Source organism: Sapajus apella, unplaced genomic scaffold (assembly GCF_009761245.1).
Source record: "Sapajus apella isolate SASKATOON/1434 unplaced genomic scaffold, GSC_monkey_1.0 scaffold26, whole genome shotgun sequence".
Taxonomy (NCBI): Eukaryota; Metazoa; Chordata; class Mammalia; order Primates; family Cebidae; genus Sapajus; species Sapajus apella.
This window is the reverse complement of record NW_022436966.1, coordinates 8,805,919-8,823,877: the sequence shown is the minus strand read 5'-3', so window position 1 is coordinate 8,823,877 and position 17,959 is coordinate 8,805,919. Positions and strand designations below refer to the sequence as shown.

The window sequence follows — 17,959 nt, the reverse complement described above, 5'->3', positions numbered from 1 at the left end:
TTTTTTTTTTTTGAGGCAGAGTCTTGCTCTGTCACCCAGGCTGGAGTGCAGTGATGCGATCTTGGCTCACAGCAACCTCCACCTCCCGAGTTCCAGCAGTTCTTCTGCCTCAGCTTCCCAAGTAGCTGGGACTACAGAGATGTGCCACAACACCAGACTCATTTTTGTATTTTTAGTAGAGACGGGGTTTCACCATATTGGCCAGGCTGGTCTCGAACTCCTGACCTCAAGTGATCAAAGTACTGGGATTACAGGCGTGAGCCACCACACCCAACCTAGAAATATTTCTTACCATTCTTCATTGGCATGCTACATTCACACAAACACACACACATATATATATATGTGTGTGTGTGTGTATAATTTTACTTTTTGGCCATGCAGGAAGGAAGTTACATCTTCCTACTAGTCATATTTCTTTTAGATGGAACAGTCCTAGGCTTTAGTGCTAGAAGCAATAGTGGCTTTCAAACTTAGCACAAGCACAATTGTTTGATTCCCATTATGACTGCAGGTTTTTGGATCTATTTTATCCCAATTTTGGTACCCATTGAGTTTGTTTTTTTCTTCCAACTTGGCTTGTATTCATTGATCTCATAACTATTGCACCTCTTGTTTAAAAATTTATCAACTTATTAATAATATTTTTTTCTAAGATACTTTAAAAAGATGGTTTAAGGGTAAAAAACAGTAATTAGACCTTTTTGGGGATTTTGTGTGTATGTGTTTTAATTTTTACCTGCTGAATTTCAAAGTCACATCATTGTGACCATTACTGATTTCCCTCATAGTTAATTAGGTCAATACTTTAACCACACTTTAGTCAGCGCTGAGTAGGATCAATACTCTATCAGTTATCCATCTCGTCACAACTAGCAACTGCTCTTAGACTGCCTGATGTGAGTATTTTAGGTAAGAAAAAATGATTATCTAGTTCCATGCTCACTTGGTTTTTTTTGAAATGGAGTTTCGCTCTGTCACCCAGGCTGGAATGCAATGGTGCAGTCTCAGCTCACTGCAACCTCTGCCTCCAGGTTCAAGTGATTCTCCTGCCTCAGCCTCCTGAGTAGCTGGGATTACAGGTACCTGTCATCACACCTGGCTAATTTTTGTATCTCTAGTACAGACGGGGTTTCACTGTGTTGGCCAGGCTGGTCTCGAACTCCTGACCTCGGTGAACCACCCAGCTTGGCCTCCCAAAGTGCTGAGATTACAGGCGTGAGCCGAGGCGCCTGGCCACCATGCTCACTCTTTACAGCAAGAAAATGTATTTGGAAAGGCTGATTTTCCCAAAATCATGAATCCCAGTCTCCTGTCTCCATGTTTTTGTTCTTTTTATTATGACCTTATTTGCCTACTGATTTCTCTGAGTTTCCATACTTGTGAACACCATTAGTTTTAGTCTTGTTTTGCGCTTCAGTATCCTGTTTTTCACTTTCTTCATTTCCATTAAATGTTGATTTGTGTTTATTGCCTCATTATTATAATTTTGGCTGTTTCCAAAATACCATAACCCTATTTGAGAAGCTTGGATTTCAGCAAATCATTGAAATATCTCTAAGCAGCCAGCTACTTGACATCATTCAGATAGAATGTGTTCATGAAAGAACTTGGTCCATTTATCCAGAAATTGTTGCTGGATAAACCTAGATTTTGTCCATTTATTCAGTGTTGAATATGACCAGAGGTGTCACTGATCTAGAAGTAGAATAAGTTGAATCTGCTAGAATGCTTAGAGATGTTTGTTTGCTTTTAAGATCAGCTACAGACAGTTTTTTCTAAATAGTTATTAGCTGTGCAGGTACGTTATAAACTAGGTTTTCAGCAGCAGTTTTTTAACTTTTATCTGAAATATAGATTCACAGGAAGTTACAAATATAGGACAGAGAAGTGCCTTTTACTCTTTACCAATTTCCCCCATGGTTATATTTTACATAATATACTATAATGTAAAAACTGGGAATGTGACATTGGCACAGTATGTGTATATAGTTCTGTATCATTATATCACATAGGTAGATTCATGTAACCACCACCACAGTCAAGATACAAAACTCTTCCATCACCACAAAGAACACATAGTCACCACCCGACAACCATCCCTTACCGCTGGCACCCACTAACTAATGTTAGTATTTTACTCAGTGTATACCTTGTGCTTCAAGCTGGACCTCATTTTTGGAGACTGATTACATAAATTAATTTGCCTGTCATTGGTATTCCAGTTATCCAGACAGTCATATTATAATATCATGGGATTAGACTTTTCAAAAATAACTGATTCGTGCTCCTTTCCTATAGAAAACAGCAAGTGACCTTACCTACCCAGAAAAAAATTAATATAAAGCTTTAATCGTACAGTGCCTACCTTACAATAAAGCGTAGTGGTAAGTGATGTCCAAAAAAAGATAACATTTTGGTATCAAAATTCTGATAAAATACAGGTTATTTTAACACCACCTCCAAAAGAAAAAATAAACCAACATTTTTTTATTTTAAAAATATTCCTAAAATGAAATGTGAATGCTCATTCTAAAAATGTTTTTGCACTGCCTTCCATCTTAAATTTACCATTTGCTTATTTTATATGTTTGACAGTTATGAAATTTAAACCCTTGGAATAGTCAAATTAGCTCTGAGCATCCTTTTAGTGTATTGTTTTAAAAATTCTGTGCTCAGTTCAGCAGCACATTACAAAAATTGGCAAGGTACAGAGGCGATTAGCATGGCCCCTGTACAAAGATGATACCCAAAATTAAATTCTGATATCCAGTCCAAAATTAAATTCTGGTATCTAGTAAGTAATTTCTAAGTTAAAGAAGTTAATTAAAACAGATATTTTAAATCAACACTTTAAAAATGTCTCGTTTATCTGCCCATAATTTTCTTCAAAATTTGGAAAATTGTAAGCAACCAGACAGACCTTGGACTTTGAACCTTCTTGTTTTATATTATAAGAAGACCAACTGAATTAACTGCACTGTACAAGAGCATATTACTATTTACTTACTTAGTGGTTACTCTGTCTTGAATAAACCAATTCTCCTCACTTTCAATGTGGTACTTTATTGTATTATATTAAGAACTTTTAAGCTGCTAGTCACTTAAATTTAATCACTTTAGTGAAAAAAAGGCATGTTTTAAATTTTAATATTTTTATTGTAATCAAGCTAATAGTTTAAATCACAATTTGAGAATAGATTGAAATCTTGACATAGAATCCGTTCATAAATTTGTTTAAAAATGTAAAGATAATTTCATTTCCCAGATACAACTTTTTAAATGTCAATAACCTGTACTGTTTGTAAATTTTACAATTTCAGTTTGTGCTAATATTTGCAGGTAACCTTCTGAAATTGTAAATTATCCTAATTTTGTCTTTAGGTACTTTGTTGCCTAATGGTCTTGCTATATTTTTTTTTTTTTAAGGATTCTTTACGTTGCTACAACCTGTACTGATTAATTTTGATTTTTTGGTTTTCAACTCTAGGAGTCTCTACCACCCGTCCAGTTTGACTGGAGTAGCAGTGGCCTTACTAACCCTTTAGATGGTACGTCTCTCCGTAGAGCCTCTAGCACCAGAGCTAGAGTTAAGAAAGCTACAAAGTTCAGACAAACTTCTCTCTGCTGATTTCCTTTTTTGTTTGAACATAACTTATTCTTATCTTTGGAAATTCAGGCTTTCTTTCTGAATAGAAATTGCTCAAGAAACCAGCTGTTACTATTATCAACAGTATTCATGTTCAAACATAGGTAATAGTAGTTAGGTAAAATTTTAGTTTCTTTAAGTCAAAAGTAAGCTTTATTTTTTACAAATATCTACGTAGTTTAAAAGGTATTTTAGCTAGGACCAATTACCTTGAATTTTTTTCTGTAAGTTTTAATTTATGGAATTTTCTTGGATGCAAAGTCTTGTGGCTAGAGACTGCTTCAAAGCACAAAGCACAATTATTTAACCAAAAACAATGTGCATAGATCCATGTTTATTGACTCACAGTAGTTTTCAGATTTAATATTTTATAGAGCACTATAGGTGCAAATAGAAAATAAATTTTACGATCCTTTTCTAAAGCGTGTTTCCAAATGTTAGTAGGCAGTTCTAAAATAATTGGTTTCACTTATGGCTTTAAAAGAAAATCCTCAAAAAGGAATAACTTATTCCAGTAATGTAATGTGGGCTCTTTAAAATAAGTAACACACCAATGCTAGTTTCTAGTGTTGACACCACAAGTTTTAAGTGGATCCCAAGATGTAATTGCTCTTACTCCTTGTGCTTAAGTTGTTCAAGCCGTTGTCTAAAACATCTGCCATTGTCTAATTGGCAATTATTGCCATTGTGGGGGAAAAAAAAAAAAAAAAAAACACCATCAGCTTTACCTTCTAGTGGGGTCCTAGGATATCTGGAAAGCATCCAATTGAATTAATATAGTGCTGAAGGAAAGCCTGGATGCACTTTTTGCTGTTGTCTGGTGTCTTCAGTCAAATCATCATGCTTTTTAATTAACAAACAACTTCTTTAAAAATGTATACTATTTCTGATTACTGTTTCAGAGTTAAAGGGGAACAGTACAGCTTGAGGTTGCACATCAGGGTAGGGTAGTTATGACTTTCTTTAATTTTATTTTAAACTAAGTTAACATATTGGTGCGTGTCCTGAAACTGACAACTTTGTCACTTTTTAAAAAGCATTAATTAGAAACCAGTATTACTAACATGAAACATTGATTTGGGCATGTACAGTGATTTAATGTTGGGTTGAGATTAAAGTATTGTTTCCCTTTAACGGGTACGCTTTCCTTTTGGTCTTTCTGGTATGGCTTCCAGTTTTGATTGAAAGAACTGAACTCCTAAAACCTTACTAAGTGTTACATTATTTACATTGTACATGAGAAAATGTACATTGAATTAAATTGTTACTTTAGAAATGTCCTTAGTAATGAAAAACTAATACTGTACACAATTGTTTTAATGTTGATTTTTAAAATGTATAATGATTACTAATTATAACCTGCATGTTCAAGTGTGTGTCTTACCCCTTTTTACACATAACCCCTCCTCCCTTGGCTTACCTTCTGTGTGGCTGCCTACCAACACGGTCACTGAATTTCAAGCTAGTGGAGGTTCCACTCTTCTGAACCTTGATTTCTTTGGGCCCGTGGATGACAGTAGCTCTAGCAGCAACACCACAATCCCAGGTCAGCAGAGTGTTAAAACCACAATTCTAGTTTATTTACTAAAAGCATGACCACATCACTTGACTTTCCTATAAACAAGGAAACAAGTAGATTGTATTTGCTATAATGTCTTTTTAATACTTTTCTTTCATCTGTTGTTATTTTCTAGTACCTGATTACCAAAAAAAAAAAGACTTATGTGAAATGTATTTCAAGGAAAACTTTCTCTGAGTGTAATATTCAAAGCTGAAAGTAGTTTCTAGGAATAAAACATCCCTAATGTCCTTAAGCAGTTAAAGCCAGGGTTGTTGGGTTTTTTTCCCTCTAAGTGGAAAATGTGATATTTTATATGCTTAATTTTAAAAGCATATTCTATAAATTTGAAAAAAGTTTAGAGATAGAATATTTTAGTATACAGAGATGACTTTACATTGTAGTGCCTATAATAATATAACTTTTCCAAATTATAGCATTCAGTTAGTTATTAGTGTTGCTAAATATATAATTAGGTTCCAAAGTGTTGGAGTCTAGCACTAAGTATATAGTCCCACATAGAACTATTTCTGTTTTTATGTAGCTCTTAAATAGAAAGTATACTGTTAGTTTTCCATGGGAGAAAAAAAAAATGTTACAAAAGTTAATAGTAGAAAATAATTGCTATGAGATACTAAAAGCTAGAAATTAAAACTTACTGGAGTGCCTGTTAAATTAATGTTCAGCCCTACGAAAGTTCAGTTCATTGACCAAAGGACTAATGTACTTTTGTCATTCTCTAACTGAATAAAAGATTAAAATTATAATGGCATTTTTATGTTTACATTTTATTTAATATGATTTTAATGAATAACTGTTGTCCCAGCATGTGATCTGGTAATCATGCCCATTGATCACCAGACAGCTGTTGGGGTGCAGTATAGATGCCCATGCCCAGAATGCATACTGAGAGTCCCTTTCTGTCCCCACTAGTGGCCAGTTTCACAACTAGCCTGGTTCCTGAGAATTCGCTGGTTTTGTGCTATTCTAGATAATGCTGCCACCCACTTCCAACAGTTTAGCAGCCATGATGGAATATGGATGGGGGAGACTAACAGAGTCAGCTAAGAGTGAGCCTGGGACCCAGGATACCCTTCTTGGGATCTGGTTATGGAAATCTGATTCTACTGCAGGGAAGTTCCAAGGTTATTTGGTATAGAATGACTGGTTCCTCAATCCAAGCCCCTGGTTATCATTCTTACTGTTTTCAAGATTTTGCAAGTATATGAAAAACCAATCTGTGTCTGGTTTTGACATCAAAATGATACTGTACTATTTACTTAAATTACTTCTAAATTTACATTTGATCTATGCAATGACCTGGGTGAGCTAGCTGTCTGACATTTTAGAATATTTAATGGGAGGTGGGGGGGGACAACCAAAAACATGTATATCCTATTCCTTGTTACTACTGTATTCCCAAGAATTATTAAGCTCCCATTTTAAATTTGCTCTCAGCTTTGTTTTGTCATAAACTGTATTATAATTTGAATGAGGTCACTGTTTTTCTTTTGGATGCCTAAAAACCTGGTTTAAATTTAATTTTTGGTTACATTTCAAACTCATTTAAAAACCATTCATAGGAGCACAAATAACGTGGCTATATAAAGAAGTACAGAAATGACCTGATAATCAGGCTCAGTATACACAGCTGCAAGAAGAGCAAGCGGTTTCAGAAGCTTAGAACTGTAATGGAAGTGAAATCAGCATGGTCAAATGCAGTTCTCATTACTTTGGAGCCTTTTAAATATTTCTGTTCAATATTTTCATTAATATGCTCTAGCTGCTATATAAATTTGATTACTGTATATTTGCTTTGGCTTCTTTTTATTGCTATTGGGTTTTGTTAAAACTTACCATCAAGCTACAGGTATCAACACCTTCCTTAGTATTCCATTTCACCACTTGCTTGCACTTTTTCTGACTTGTTTCTGGGAAAGTCATTTTGTCTTAGCTTGCGGTTATTTAATTATTTTGTGTGTGAGACTTAGGAGGTTGGCATAGAACTTGGTTGGCTAGCTTTAGTTATGTAACTAAACTATGCCTCATTAAGGTTCTGTTTAAAAAGAAAGACCTTCCATAAAAAAATTACTCTCTAATTATTATAGTAAATAGTTGTCTTGTTTTTGAAAAATCTCATCATAGTTTTGGGGTTTTTTTTGGTGTGATGGGAGTTAATTGGGGGTGTGATTTTTTTTTTTTTTTGGTCTTTTTTTTTTTTAATCTACCACTTTACTGTTTGACAGCCAAGTGGCCAGTATTTTATAAACCCAACTATGTTTTTACTAGCACTTTCCTGTTGCCAGTCAGAATGCAGTTATGTATTCTGCATTATACATTAGACATCAACTTAAATTTTGTGGTTGCTGGAATCCAGCCTTTAGAGAAGAAAGTACTTTGGGCTCATTTGGTCCCTTTATAGACATACACAATCTTTTACATTTTAATTACAACCCATATTCTTATTACAGGAACACAAAGGAAAGTCCTTTTAAAGTATATTTTGAAACTGTACCTTAATGAAATATTGAGAACTTGGGAGAGTCAACATACATTTTCTATAGCCTTCCTCCCTTGTTAGACTTCGTAACTGTGGAAGTTGCTTTTGCTTGTCTGATTTCTGTGAACATCTGAGATCTGTGTTTACATCTGTAAAGGTTAATAGAAGTCAGTTTATGATTTTTAATTAACCTTAACGTATCTTAAAAGGAAAAAACTTGTAAATATATGCATTTATATATAACTTCATTTGCTGATCTTATAGGGCATTTTTTTTTTTTAAGAAATAAGTAAAAATTGCAGAAGCAGTAAGACATTCTTCCTTAGAATTTTGATTCCCTGCAACTCATGAACTTTTTTTCTCAAGTTATTTGCTGGAGAGTATAGGATTAAAAACTTTTTTTTACTCTGAATATCTTTATTATCCAAAGTGTAGCTTGAGTTTAAAATATTTAAACTGGGCCAGGCGCCGTGGCTCATGCCTGTAATCCCAGCACTTTGGAAGTCCAAGGTGGGCGGATCACGAGGTCAAGAGATCGAACCCATCCTGGCCAAAATGGTGAAACCCCGTCTCCACTAAAAAATACAAAAATTAGCTGGGCGTGGTGGCATGCATCTGTAGTCCCAGCTACTCGGGAGGCTGAGGCAGGAGAATTGCTTGAACCCAGGAGGCAGAGGTTTCAGTGAGCCAAGATCTTGCCACTGCACTCCGGCCTGGCACCTGGCGACAGACACTGTCTCAAAAAAAAAAAAAAAAAAAAAAATTTTTTTAACTGTTCTTTTCAATGTTTTTGTTGTCATCATTGCTATAAATCTGTATTACATGAGAAATATACAAAGTTATATGTATATTTTAATGAAGTCAGATGGGGAAGAGTTTTTAAATCAATTTTTGCAATAAATCGAACCCTCTGAGCTTCCTTCTGAATTACACTAACAAGATATTTGAACTAATGACTGCCAGATTCAGATGTGAGACTACAGAATTATAATTAACCCTGTAGACAAGAATTGTCATTTTGTCCAAAAGTAGTACTTACTCACCTTTTCTGAAAATCTTTTACCCTCCCCACCTCTAACCTGAAGAAAGAACAATGTGGTATATGTCTATGATTAGTCCCTAGTCATGATATATTTAACCAGATCTTTTACCATATCTAAATCTTTTTCTGTGGAAGAAAATAGAGAAAAAATGGTTAGAGAGGTGAGGAAACAGGAAAATTTTAAAAATGAGATTAGTTAATTGAAAAATGGGATGTCATATAACAAATCATGTGCATTCTATTTATAAAACATTGATAATTTTCATATCACATTCTAATCCAAATTTGGGGAGTTTTATATAGCAGATAGAAATTTTGGAAGTATTTGGGTAGCATCTGCTACATAAATGCTAGCTTAAGGATATATTCATTCCAAAATGGAATTTGAAAAGCATTTTCCTGTTTTATAAAAACTCCAAAAAGTAGCGTTTATAATTAAAAAAAATAAATGCAGTATTGCAGTACTCTAAAGATATGTTGTGTTTGTAAAAGACTCAGATGTTTACAGAATATTGCCTTTCGCATCTTGGATTGTGGTTAACTGGGTAAGCCATTGCAGCCTGCCATCACTGACTATCATTTTATACTATAAGGTGTGGATCCAGAATTGTATGAGTTAACAACTTCTAAGCTGGAAATCTCCACCTCAAGCCTCAAAGTGACTGATGCATTTGCGAGACTTATGTCCACAGTAGAGAAGACAAGCACATCTACCAGGTAAACAGTTGGTGTCAATTATACCCAAATTTTGAATTCTGAGTTAAACCGGCCCAAAGGAAAAAGCATGTAAGTTGGCAGTACTTCAACATACTGTATTACAATTTGCTTTATAAAAGTCAGTCGATGCTAAGTCCAGAAAATAGTATCAAATTATGTTTAATTATGCCTTTATTAGAGCAGAATTATTTCATTAAGAGATTGGCAAAGGTTGACAAATGTGGGTTTTTTTTTTCTATTTCCCCTACTTTGTAGAGACTATTCTGATTAAGTATTGTGATCATAAAACCATTCTAGAAACACTCTCCCTTTCTCTTAATAATTACTGAGAAAATCATCTTTGGGAACCCAGTTTTATAATCCTGGAGTCACCTAGGCTGTTCTTTTTACTTACAGATTAATTAAGATGGTTCTTGGAATTTTCATTGACATGCACCTCTGATTTGGGACGTAAAGCCTTACTTTACCAAGCTTTCTAGAAGCCCATCAGAGGCATGGCCTATAGAAAAGCCATTACCATCTCCCAGTGTTGGAACTAGAGGCATGGAATTTCACTCGGGCCACGTGTTTGGGATTCAGAAACCTTTAGTTTTATATGATAAGGCACTAGAACAATCCGTTGCTTTAAATTATTGTTAACCATAAGACTAAGCCAGTTTCTAACAGGAAGGTATTCTGAACCAGGAAATCAATAGTGCAAAAGCAAATCTGGTTGATTGGGACGCCAACTCTGCTATCTCAAATCCGTGATTCATCAACATTTTAAAGTGGAACTATTTACCTATTATTTGACCAATTTGAAAGAAGTGTTATAGCTCTTTCTCCTGAAAAAATACATGCCAATCACATACTAAATTCAGGTTTATATTTTAAATAGATTATTCTATAGTAAAACATCCATTTAAAAAAGCCTTTTTTTTTTTTTGAGACGGAGTTTCGCTCTTGTTACCCAGGCTGGAGTGCAATGGCGCGATCTCGGCTCACTGCAACCTCCGCTTCCTAGGTTTAGGCAATTCTCCTGCCTCAGCCTCCTGAGTAGCTGGGATTACAGGCACACGCCACCATGCCCAGCTGAATTTTTGTTTTTTTGTTTTTTTTTTAGTAGAGACGGGGTTTCACCACGTTGACCAGGATGGTCTCGATCTCTTGACCTCAAGATCCACCCGCCTCGGCCTCCCAAAGTGCTGGGATTACAGGCATGAGCCACCGTGCCCGGCCTTAAAAAAGCCTTTTTTCTTATGAATAATAAATGTTTCTCTCTCTTTACTTGAATTATTACATTGTCTTTTAAACTTTGTGTGCTTTTATTCCCCCAGATATTTCTTATTACCATTAATATTTATAATTACGAAATACATTATTATACATTTTATAATTGTAGACTACCCTTGGTTTTCCCTGGAATGGCTTTGTAGCATGTAAATCCTTGTTTGTCTGCCAGTTCTCTCCATTGTTCTCATTGCCCCATGTCTTTGCACTATGCCACCTGGCAGTGCTAAAGCCTCCCCTTCAGTGAACCTACTTGTAAATGTGGCTATATGGATTTTTATTCTTGTGTTCTAATTTTTTCTCCTTCCAACTAAATCATTTCTTCAAATTGAAACTCCTCTCATGGAAAAACACGGGTGAGAAATTTGTATATGTTAACTAAAAGCTAATGCACGTTTGACTTTTTAAAAAAAGAATGCTTTTGTTTGGATTTCCCCCTGCTATTTTCAGGACAACTCTTTCTGTGACCGTTCTACTCTTTCCTCACTTTGTTTCCCCTGCAGTCTCACTGACCAAACCAAAGAACTATAGTGGTTTTGAAAATCCCAATGATGAGAATTCATTTTGTGCCATTAGGAGGAGCTCTAAACCACATTAACTTGCTCTAATTCTTTAACTCATCCTTGAAACATGCTGAATCTAGAGAACTCTTCCAAGCCCTATCACTTTAAGAATCTATTTTCATTTTTTTCTCTTGCTCTGTACTAATAGGGAATGAACTAATACTATAGTATTAGTATCCTGAAGTCAATGTCTGTTGATTCTGTATCAAGTTACTCTCTAGGACCTGTCCAGCATCATTTTTAAAACAAAATAAATTGAAGAGACAACAAGTTGCCAACTTTATATTTTCTGTTTTGAGAAATGTATGTCATTTGAAAATGGTAAAAGTACAAATGCCCACAAGTCTTACCATTAGTAAAGTCTTAAAATACTGTAAAATGTCCCAATGAGTGATTCCCAACTGTACAGAGAAGAGATAGGCTGGTGGCATAACTTCAGAAAGCATTTTTAATATCTTATTTTTAGGTTTTCTTTCACTTTTCTTTTGAATAAGTAAACCGCAAAAAAATTCAGCAAAATCTTGGCTATTGACCATAAGCAGAAGATAAAGTGAAAAGGCATTGTGATAGACTGTAGGGTAAGAAGGAGTTAAACAGTGAGTGGTCAAGGTAGAGGAAATTTTACATGGACCAAACCAAATCCAGTACTCTTTACTAAGTGCCTTTGACTGTGTCAGGGAAATATATATCCTCTTTTGGAACACAGGTTGTGAAAGGGACTTCTCACTTTGAGTTTTTTAAAGAAATGCAAATTCTTAGTTTTAAAACAGTTCCATCTTCTTGCCTACCTTTTCTAATATGGAGGAAAATTATTTCCTACTCTAAATCGCTACTAACTAGTGACAGCTACTTAGTAGCCACAGACTTCTAACTGAAGTTTATGCAGGTCAAAGAAATAGTGCCAATAGGAATAGATCTTTTATTCCCTTTTAGGCCTTTTTATTGAGATAAAAATTTACATACCATAAAATTGACACATCAAGTGTTCAGTTCACCGGTTTTTAGTATATTGACAAGGTTGTGCAACCGTCATCACTAATTCCAAAACATTTTTATCACCCTTAAAACAAACGCTGTATCCATTAGCAGTCACTCCTTATCCCTCTCATTCCCCAGGTCCTGGCAACCACTAATCTGCTTTTCTGTCTCTGTGGATTTGTCTTTTCTGGTTATTTCATATAGATGGAATTCTACAGTCTGCAGCCTTTTGTGTCTGGGGTTTTTTTGCTTAGCGTTATGTTCTCAAGTTCACTCATGTTGTTGTAGTATGTTTTTGGGTTGCATAATATTTCATTGGAAATAGCACATTTTATTTATCAGTTAACCAGTTGATAATTTGGGTTTTCACTTGACTATTATGAGTAATGTTGCTGCTATGAACTTTTTTGTGTAAGTTTTTGTGTGGACAAATGTTTCCAACTCTCTTAGGAGTGGAATTGCTGGGTTATATAAGAACTCTAAGTTTAACTTTTTGGGGAACTGCCAAACTTTTCGAAAGCGATGACACCATTTTACATTCCTACCAATAACATACACTCCAAGTTCTCCACATTCTTACCAACACTTGTTATTGTCTTCTTGGTTATAGCCATCCTAGTGGGTTTGAAGTGGTATCTCATTGATATTTTGGTTTGCAAATATCAGGGAATATTTATTTCCCTGATAACTAATGATATTGAGTATCTTTTCATGTGCTTGTAGACTATTTGTATATCTCCTGTGGAGAAATATCTATTCAGATCCTTTGCCTTTTTTGGTTTGGTTTTGTTTTAATAGAGACGAGGTCTCAATATGTTGTCCCAGACTGGTCTTGAACTCCTGAGCTCAAGCAGTCTCCTGCCTCAGCCTCCCAGAGTATTGAGATTACAGGCATGAGCCCAGCCATTTGTCTATATTTTAATTAGATAACTTGTCTTTTATTGTTAGGTTATAAGATGTTTAAGTATATTCTGGATACTAAGCCTTTATCAGAGAAATGATTTCAAGATATCTTCCCGAATTCTGCAGGTTGTCTTTTCATTATCTTGATAATATTCTTTGAAGCACAAAAGCTTTCAATTTTGATAAGATCTAATTTTTCGGCCGGGCACTGTGGCTCAAGCCTGTAATCCCAGCACTTTGGGAGGCCGAGGCGGGTGGATCACGAGGTCAAGAGATCGAGACCATCCTGGTCAACAAGGTGAAACCTCGTCTCTACTAAAAATACAAAAATTAGCTGGGCGGTGAGCCGAGATCATGCCATTGCACTCCAGTCTGGGCAACAACAGTGAAACTCCATCTCAAAAAAAAAAAAAAAAGATCTAATTTTTCTTGTGATTTAGCTGTCATATCTAAAGAAACAGTTGCTCAATTCATGGTCACAAAGATTTATACCTAGATTTTCTCCTAAGAGTTTTATAGTTTCAACTCTTACATTTAGGTCTTTAATCCATTTGGAATTAATTTCTGTATATGGTGTGAGGTAGGAGTCCACATGCATCCATCCAGTTGTCTGATCACTGCTGAAAAATATCCCCCACTGAAAGGTCCTGGCACATTTGTCAAAAAAAATAATTTTTTTTAAATGATTATGTTTTTTCCTGGACTCTGAATTGTATTCCATTGATAAAAAGGGTAAATCTTCACTAGAGAGAATATAAGCTAAAATTAGGTCACTGCCTTTGACTTTGAGAAATGATCATGATATAACTTCTCATTTTCAAATTCTCCCAAAGTGTTTACTTCTTCCTATATTCTAAGAAGACTAGCTCACACCCATGCACAATGACCACAGATAAATGCACAAACTATATACTGTGTAAATTTGTTTTTTTTAAAAATATATAGTTTCATATTGCCTCTGAAATAAGGCAATTAAAACCCTAGAATAATCTTTACCAACTGTTTCTTAGATAAAAAACTTAGTCTTTGCTCTCTGTTCTCACACCCAAACTGCACTCCACATATCCTTTACCATAAAACAGAATTTGGCTTTTTATAGTGTACAATTTGAAATCATCTTTGGTCTAAAGTGAATAATCTGTATAACCATTCCTTCAATATATTTAATATCCAGGAAAAAATAAAGTCTGAATTGCAATCATGTGCTCATTTTGAGCCAAAATTGAGGCTCATTTGGCATTTTCTATGGCTCACCTGCTGAGAAGACCTGGGTTACCACGCGTTTTCATGTCTGTTCTAGGCACCAAACTGCTTATTCTCAAATTGGGGCCAGTGCAGTAAAATGTACTTCATCTACAGGACCCATAGGCTTTAGAGATTTCCCTCTCCCAGAGTTCCATCTTGCCTGTGTACATGCAGAACACCAGCAACCAGCTCTAGTACTGCTGCTTTTGGACATGCTGTCTGCATCCCAACAGGCTGAGACTGGGTCTTTTGAACTGGGAATTCTCTCCTGGAATTCCCCGTTGGGGATAAAGAAAGCCTGAGGTTAAAATGACTTAGTCTTGCCCTGGATATACTTTGTTTAATGCTGAGGTAATTTTGGTAGTTTTAGGGGGTGGAAGGGCAGAGAAAAATCCAATTGGGTACAGTGTGTTAAGCCTTTGGCATTATATTTCTGCTTAGTAACATTTTAAAATTATGCCTGTGTAGATGCTTCTAGCCTAATGTAAGGGCTAGAAAGTATACGAGCTGTCCAGGTATGCATGTGAGTATCTGTGTGTGCATGCCTAGCTTTAATGAACATGAATAGGCCATGTGTCACTCTTCATGAGAGATTTGGCACAGGAAGCACACTATACAAAAGTATTACAAGATTCAGGAACTAGCAGAGGAAAAGATCCTCAGGTCCTCGCAGATTGCTAACTGCCTACCTTGAGAGTGGATTTTCTCCCATTTGACCTACAGCAATGTCACATTAACACACTTGTCTTTTTTTCCCGTTTGTCAATAGGAAACCGAAAAGAGAAGAGCACCTGAGTGAAGAAGCTATCAAGGTGATCGCTAGCCTTCCTGACTTGACGTTCATGCATGCCAAGGTGTTGATGTTCCCGGCCACGTTAACACCTTCCACAAGCTCCCAAGAAAAAGCAGACTGATAACTGATGTGAACTGGACAGTTTCTTTTGCTTTTCCTTTTTTCCATCCCTTCCCTACCATCAAAAGCATACTTGCTCTAATTAAAAAAAAAAAAAAATTCAAGTTCAGCTGATTTGTTGGTAAGCCGCACTAGAAAGGTATACATAGTAATGTATATTTATTTACATACTGAAGTCCTAAATTTATATTAGAAAAATGTAAATAATCGGGGGTAAACATTTTTGAAGATTTATTCTTTTTGTGTTGCTGGGATGTATACATTTATGTCTTTGTGAAATACACTGGTGGTGTCCTTCTTATAAAACTTTTCAAATAAAAAAAAAAAAAACTCAAATCTTCACTGTCTGTGAAATCCCCTTCAGTCTTTTCAGATTTCATTGACTGTCCTCTTGATTTTTCATATTACATGTCAAATTACTTTTGCTATCATAAATAAGCTCCAAAGTCTCCAATTTATTTTTTTTTAATTTTGTGTATGATGGGTTTGTTTCAGATCTGGCTTTTGTTAACATTTTGGGGCTTTTTTAATCTTTTCAATCTGGTGTATTGCTGTTTGACCTTTTGCAAGGTACTCAATCAATTGCTTTTTTGTTTTAGGGTATGGATCATTGTCAGAACTTGATTGGAGGGGTTTAAAGAGATTGTGTCTGTTTAAAATCAGTTTGATTCAGAGAAGGACCAAATTATATGAATGTCTTACAATGGAATTTACTTGTTACTGATTTTTGTTCTATTGTACCACTATTTTTTGAGGATTTTGCACAGTGTAAAATGACATAATCATAGATTGCTATGGTTTAGGCTGTATATACAGTGAAAACTATGGGTTTTAAATGTTTGGGGAAATTCCTATGGAAGAAAGAGAGACATGTAGAAGAACCTCTAACAAGGTTAATGTGCATGCCCAAGGTCTTTTGAGATTTCAGTGTGTAAATTTCCTTTTAGCTTACACAAAAATAAAATAATTTAAAAGAAATTTAGCCTGCTGTCTTTGTACTTTGGTGTGTGAGGAAAAATGTAATGAGTTTGAATGAGAAGTTTTATTGAATATTAATGTTTTTCAATCCAGAGAAAATCATTTGATAGGGCTTCTACTTTGTTGAAGCCAGGAAGAATTAGAATCTGGCCTTTAAGAATTGGATCAACACTTTTAGTAGCTGAGCTGTTTTTATATAAAACATGAAGTCAGTAAAGAAATTCCCATGATTCATTATAACATATCTTCATCAGGATATTGGCAAGGTTAAATAGGGATTTGTAAGGAATTTTTTTCTTTCCAAACAAATATAAGCATGAAATGAAGGTAAGCAGAAAAAGCCTAAAAAGTAATTTTAGAATGTTACTAGATAATGCTTCAGCAAAAAGTCACATGACATTGCACCAGGAACAGGCAGTCAGCTGAAGTCAGCCTCATCCACTCTGGGAATGAGCCTGTGGGACTCCTGTACCTCCATTATTGACAGAGGCTCCTGTGTTGTCAGGGGATTACATGGGCCATTGGAATGCTTGCCTGAGTGTAATGTAAGTATGGCCTGGAGTGACAAGATGCCTATCTAGTCCATATCCCACCATTTCCCCAACTTTAAAAAAAAAAAAAAAAAAGTTTGGTTTTCAGAGAAAGCTTTCCTTCAAAATAATCACAAATTTTTAGTGTCCAGCACTAAAAATGGAAAAAGATGACTCAGAAAATTCCTTAGCAGAACTTTTCATGTTTCAGTAATTGAAGCATTAGCTACTTCTATAGTACATTACAACTAAAGTATAATGTCAAGTTTCACCAACCTAAGTTCACAGCGCACATATTAAATGTTACCATGAGAAAATTCTCAACTTCTCTGAGCCTGAATTATCCATAAAAATGGGAATGATCCTACTTCATGGGATATATTAAATAATGGATGTATTTAATAAGACACTTGTCACATGAGTAAACAGTCAATGAGCGGTAGCCAGAGCATAGCATCGGGGAACTCCAAAAGCTCCTGGAGTTCCAGTAGATTCAAGAAGCAGCCTCAGGAGAAAGGGTCACTAAATAGTAATAGAGTAACTTAGCATTTTAAAATTTTTAAGTGGGCCTTTCTTACGAAAGTGGCTTATTTTAATGACTCATAGATATTTCATCTTATAACTACTTTTAGATAAGCCAGACTTTGCTTCTGTCATATTAGTCTTTGATGATTTCATCACAACAGGTGGATGGACCATCCACCTGTTAGTGGATGTTAGTACTTCAGTACTGAAGACCAAAAAAATGGTCAGCTTTGTGCCAGACCATGTTTAAACTATACTATAGCAGTGGCTGGCAGGAAGAGCTTTGAGTACCTTCCTGGGATCTCAGCTAAAGGACAGCCTGTGGCTTGCAAGCTTGTCTTGGTCAGCAGCAACTCCACATCTGTTTTAAAGTCAACCAGGAAGACCCTGCAGAATTGAGAAGGGAAGGAACTAAGGAGTTGGAACCCCAAAAGGCTAAATCATACACTGGCTCAGCAAACAGCTTTGCATCCTTTCCATCTTCAAACCAGCTCATTCATCCTGCAGTTGCATCCCATTGGATGGCCAAGTCCCAAGAGCCATACATAATTCCCAGGTTAATCCAAGCCCGACTGGGAAGTATGGAGAA

General features: G+C 35.6%; 1 protein-coding gene and 1 non-coding gene across 5 annotated transcripts in view; both read left to right on the top strand.

The window, feature by feature from the left end:
- Positions 1 to 16,315, top strand: part of AFTPH (aftiphilin) — a 72,747-nt gene extending 56,432 nt beyond the window's left edge. The window contains exons 7-10 of one of the 4 annotated variants that reach the window (XM_032291957.1): positions 3,491 to 3,551; positions 5,112 to 5,195; positions 9,343 to 9,466; positions 15,194 to 16,315. In XM_032291957.1, coding sequence (XP_032147848.1) covers positions 3,491 to 3,551; positions 5,112 to 5,195; positions 9,343 to 9,466; positions 15,194 to 15,338 — 414 coding nt within the window. In that variant the 3' untranslated portion in view covers positions 15,339 to 16,315. Of the gene's footprint in view, positions 1 to 3,490; positions 3,552 to 5,021; positions 5,196 to 9,342; positions 9,467 to 15,193 lie in introns of all 4 variants that reach the window. The other 3 variants (XM_032291956.1, XM_032291958.1, XR_004273009.1) reach the window with 3 other exon arrangements.
- On the top strand, positions 2,672 to 2,777 carry LOC116560731. The gene has a single exon (XR_004273114.1). It is a non-coding gene; the product is annotated as a U6 spliceosomal RNA (small nuclear RNA).
- Positions 16,316 to 17,959: the final 1,644 nt, after the last annotated feature.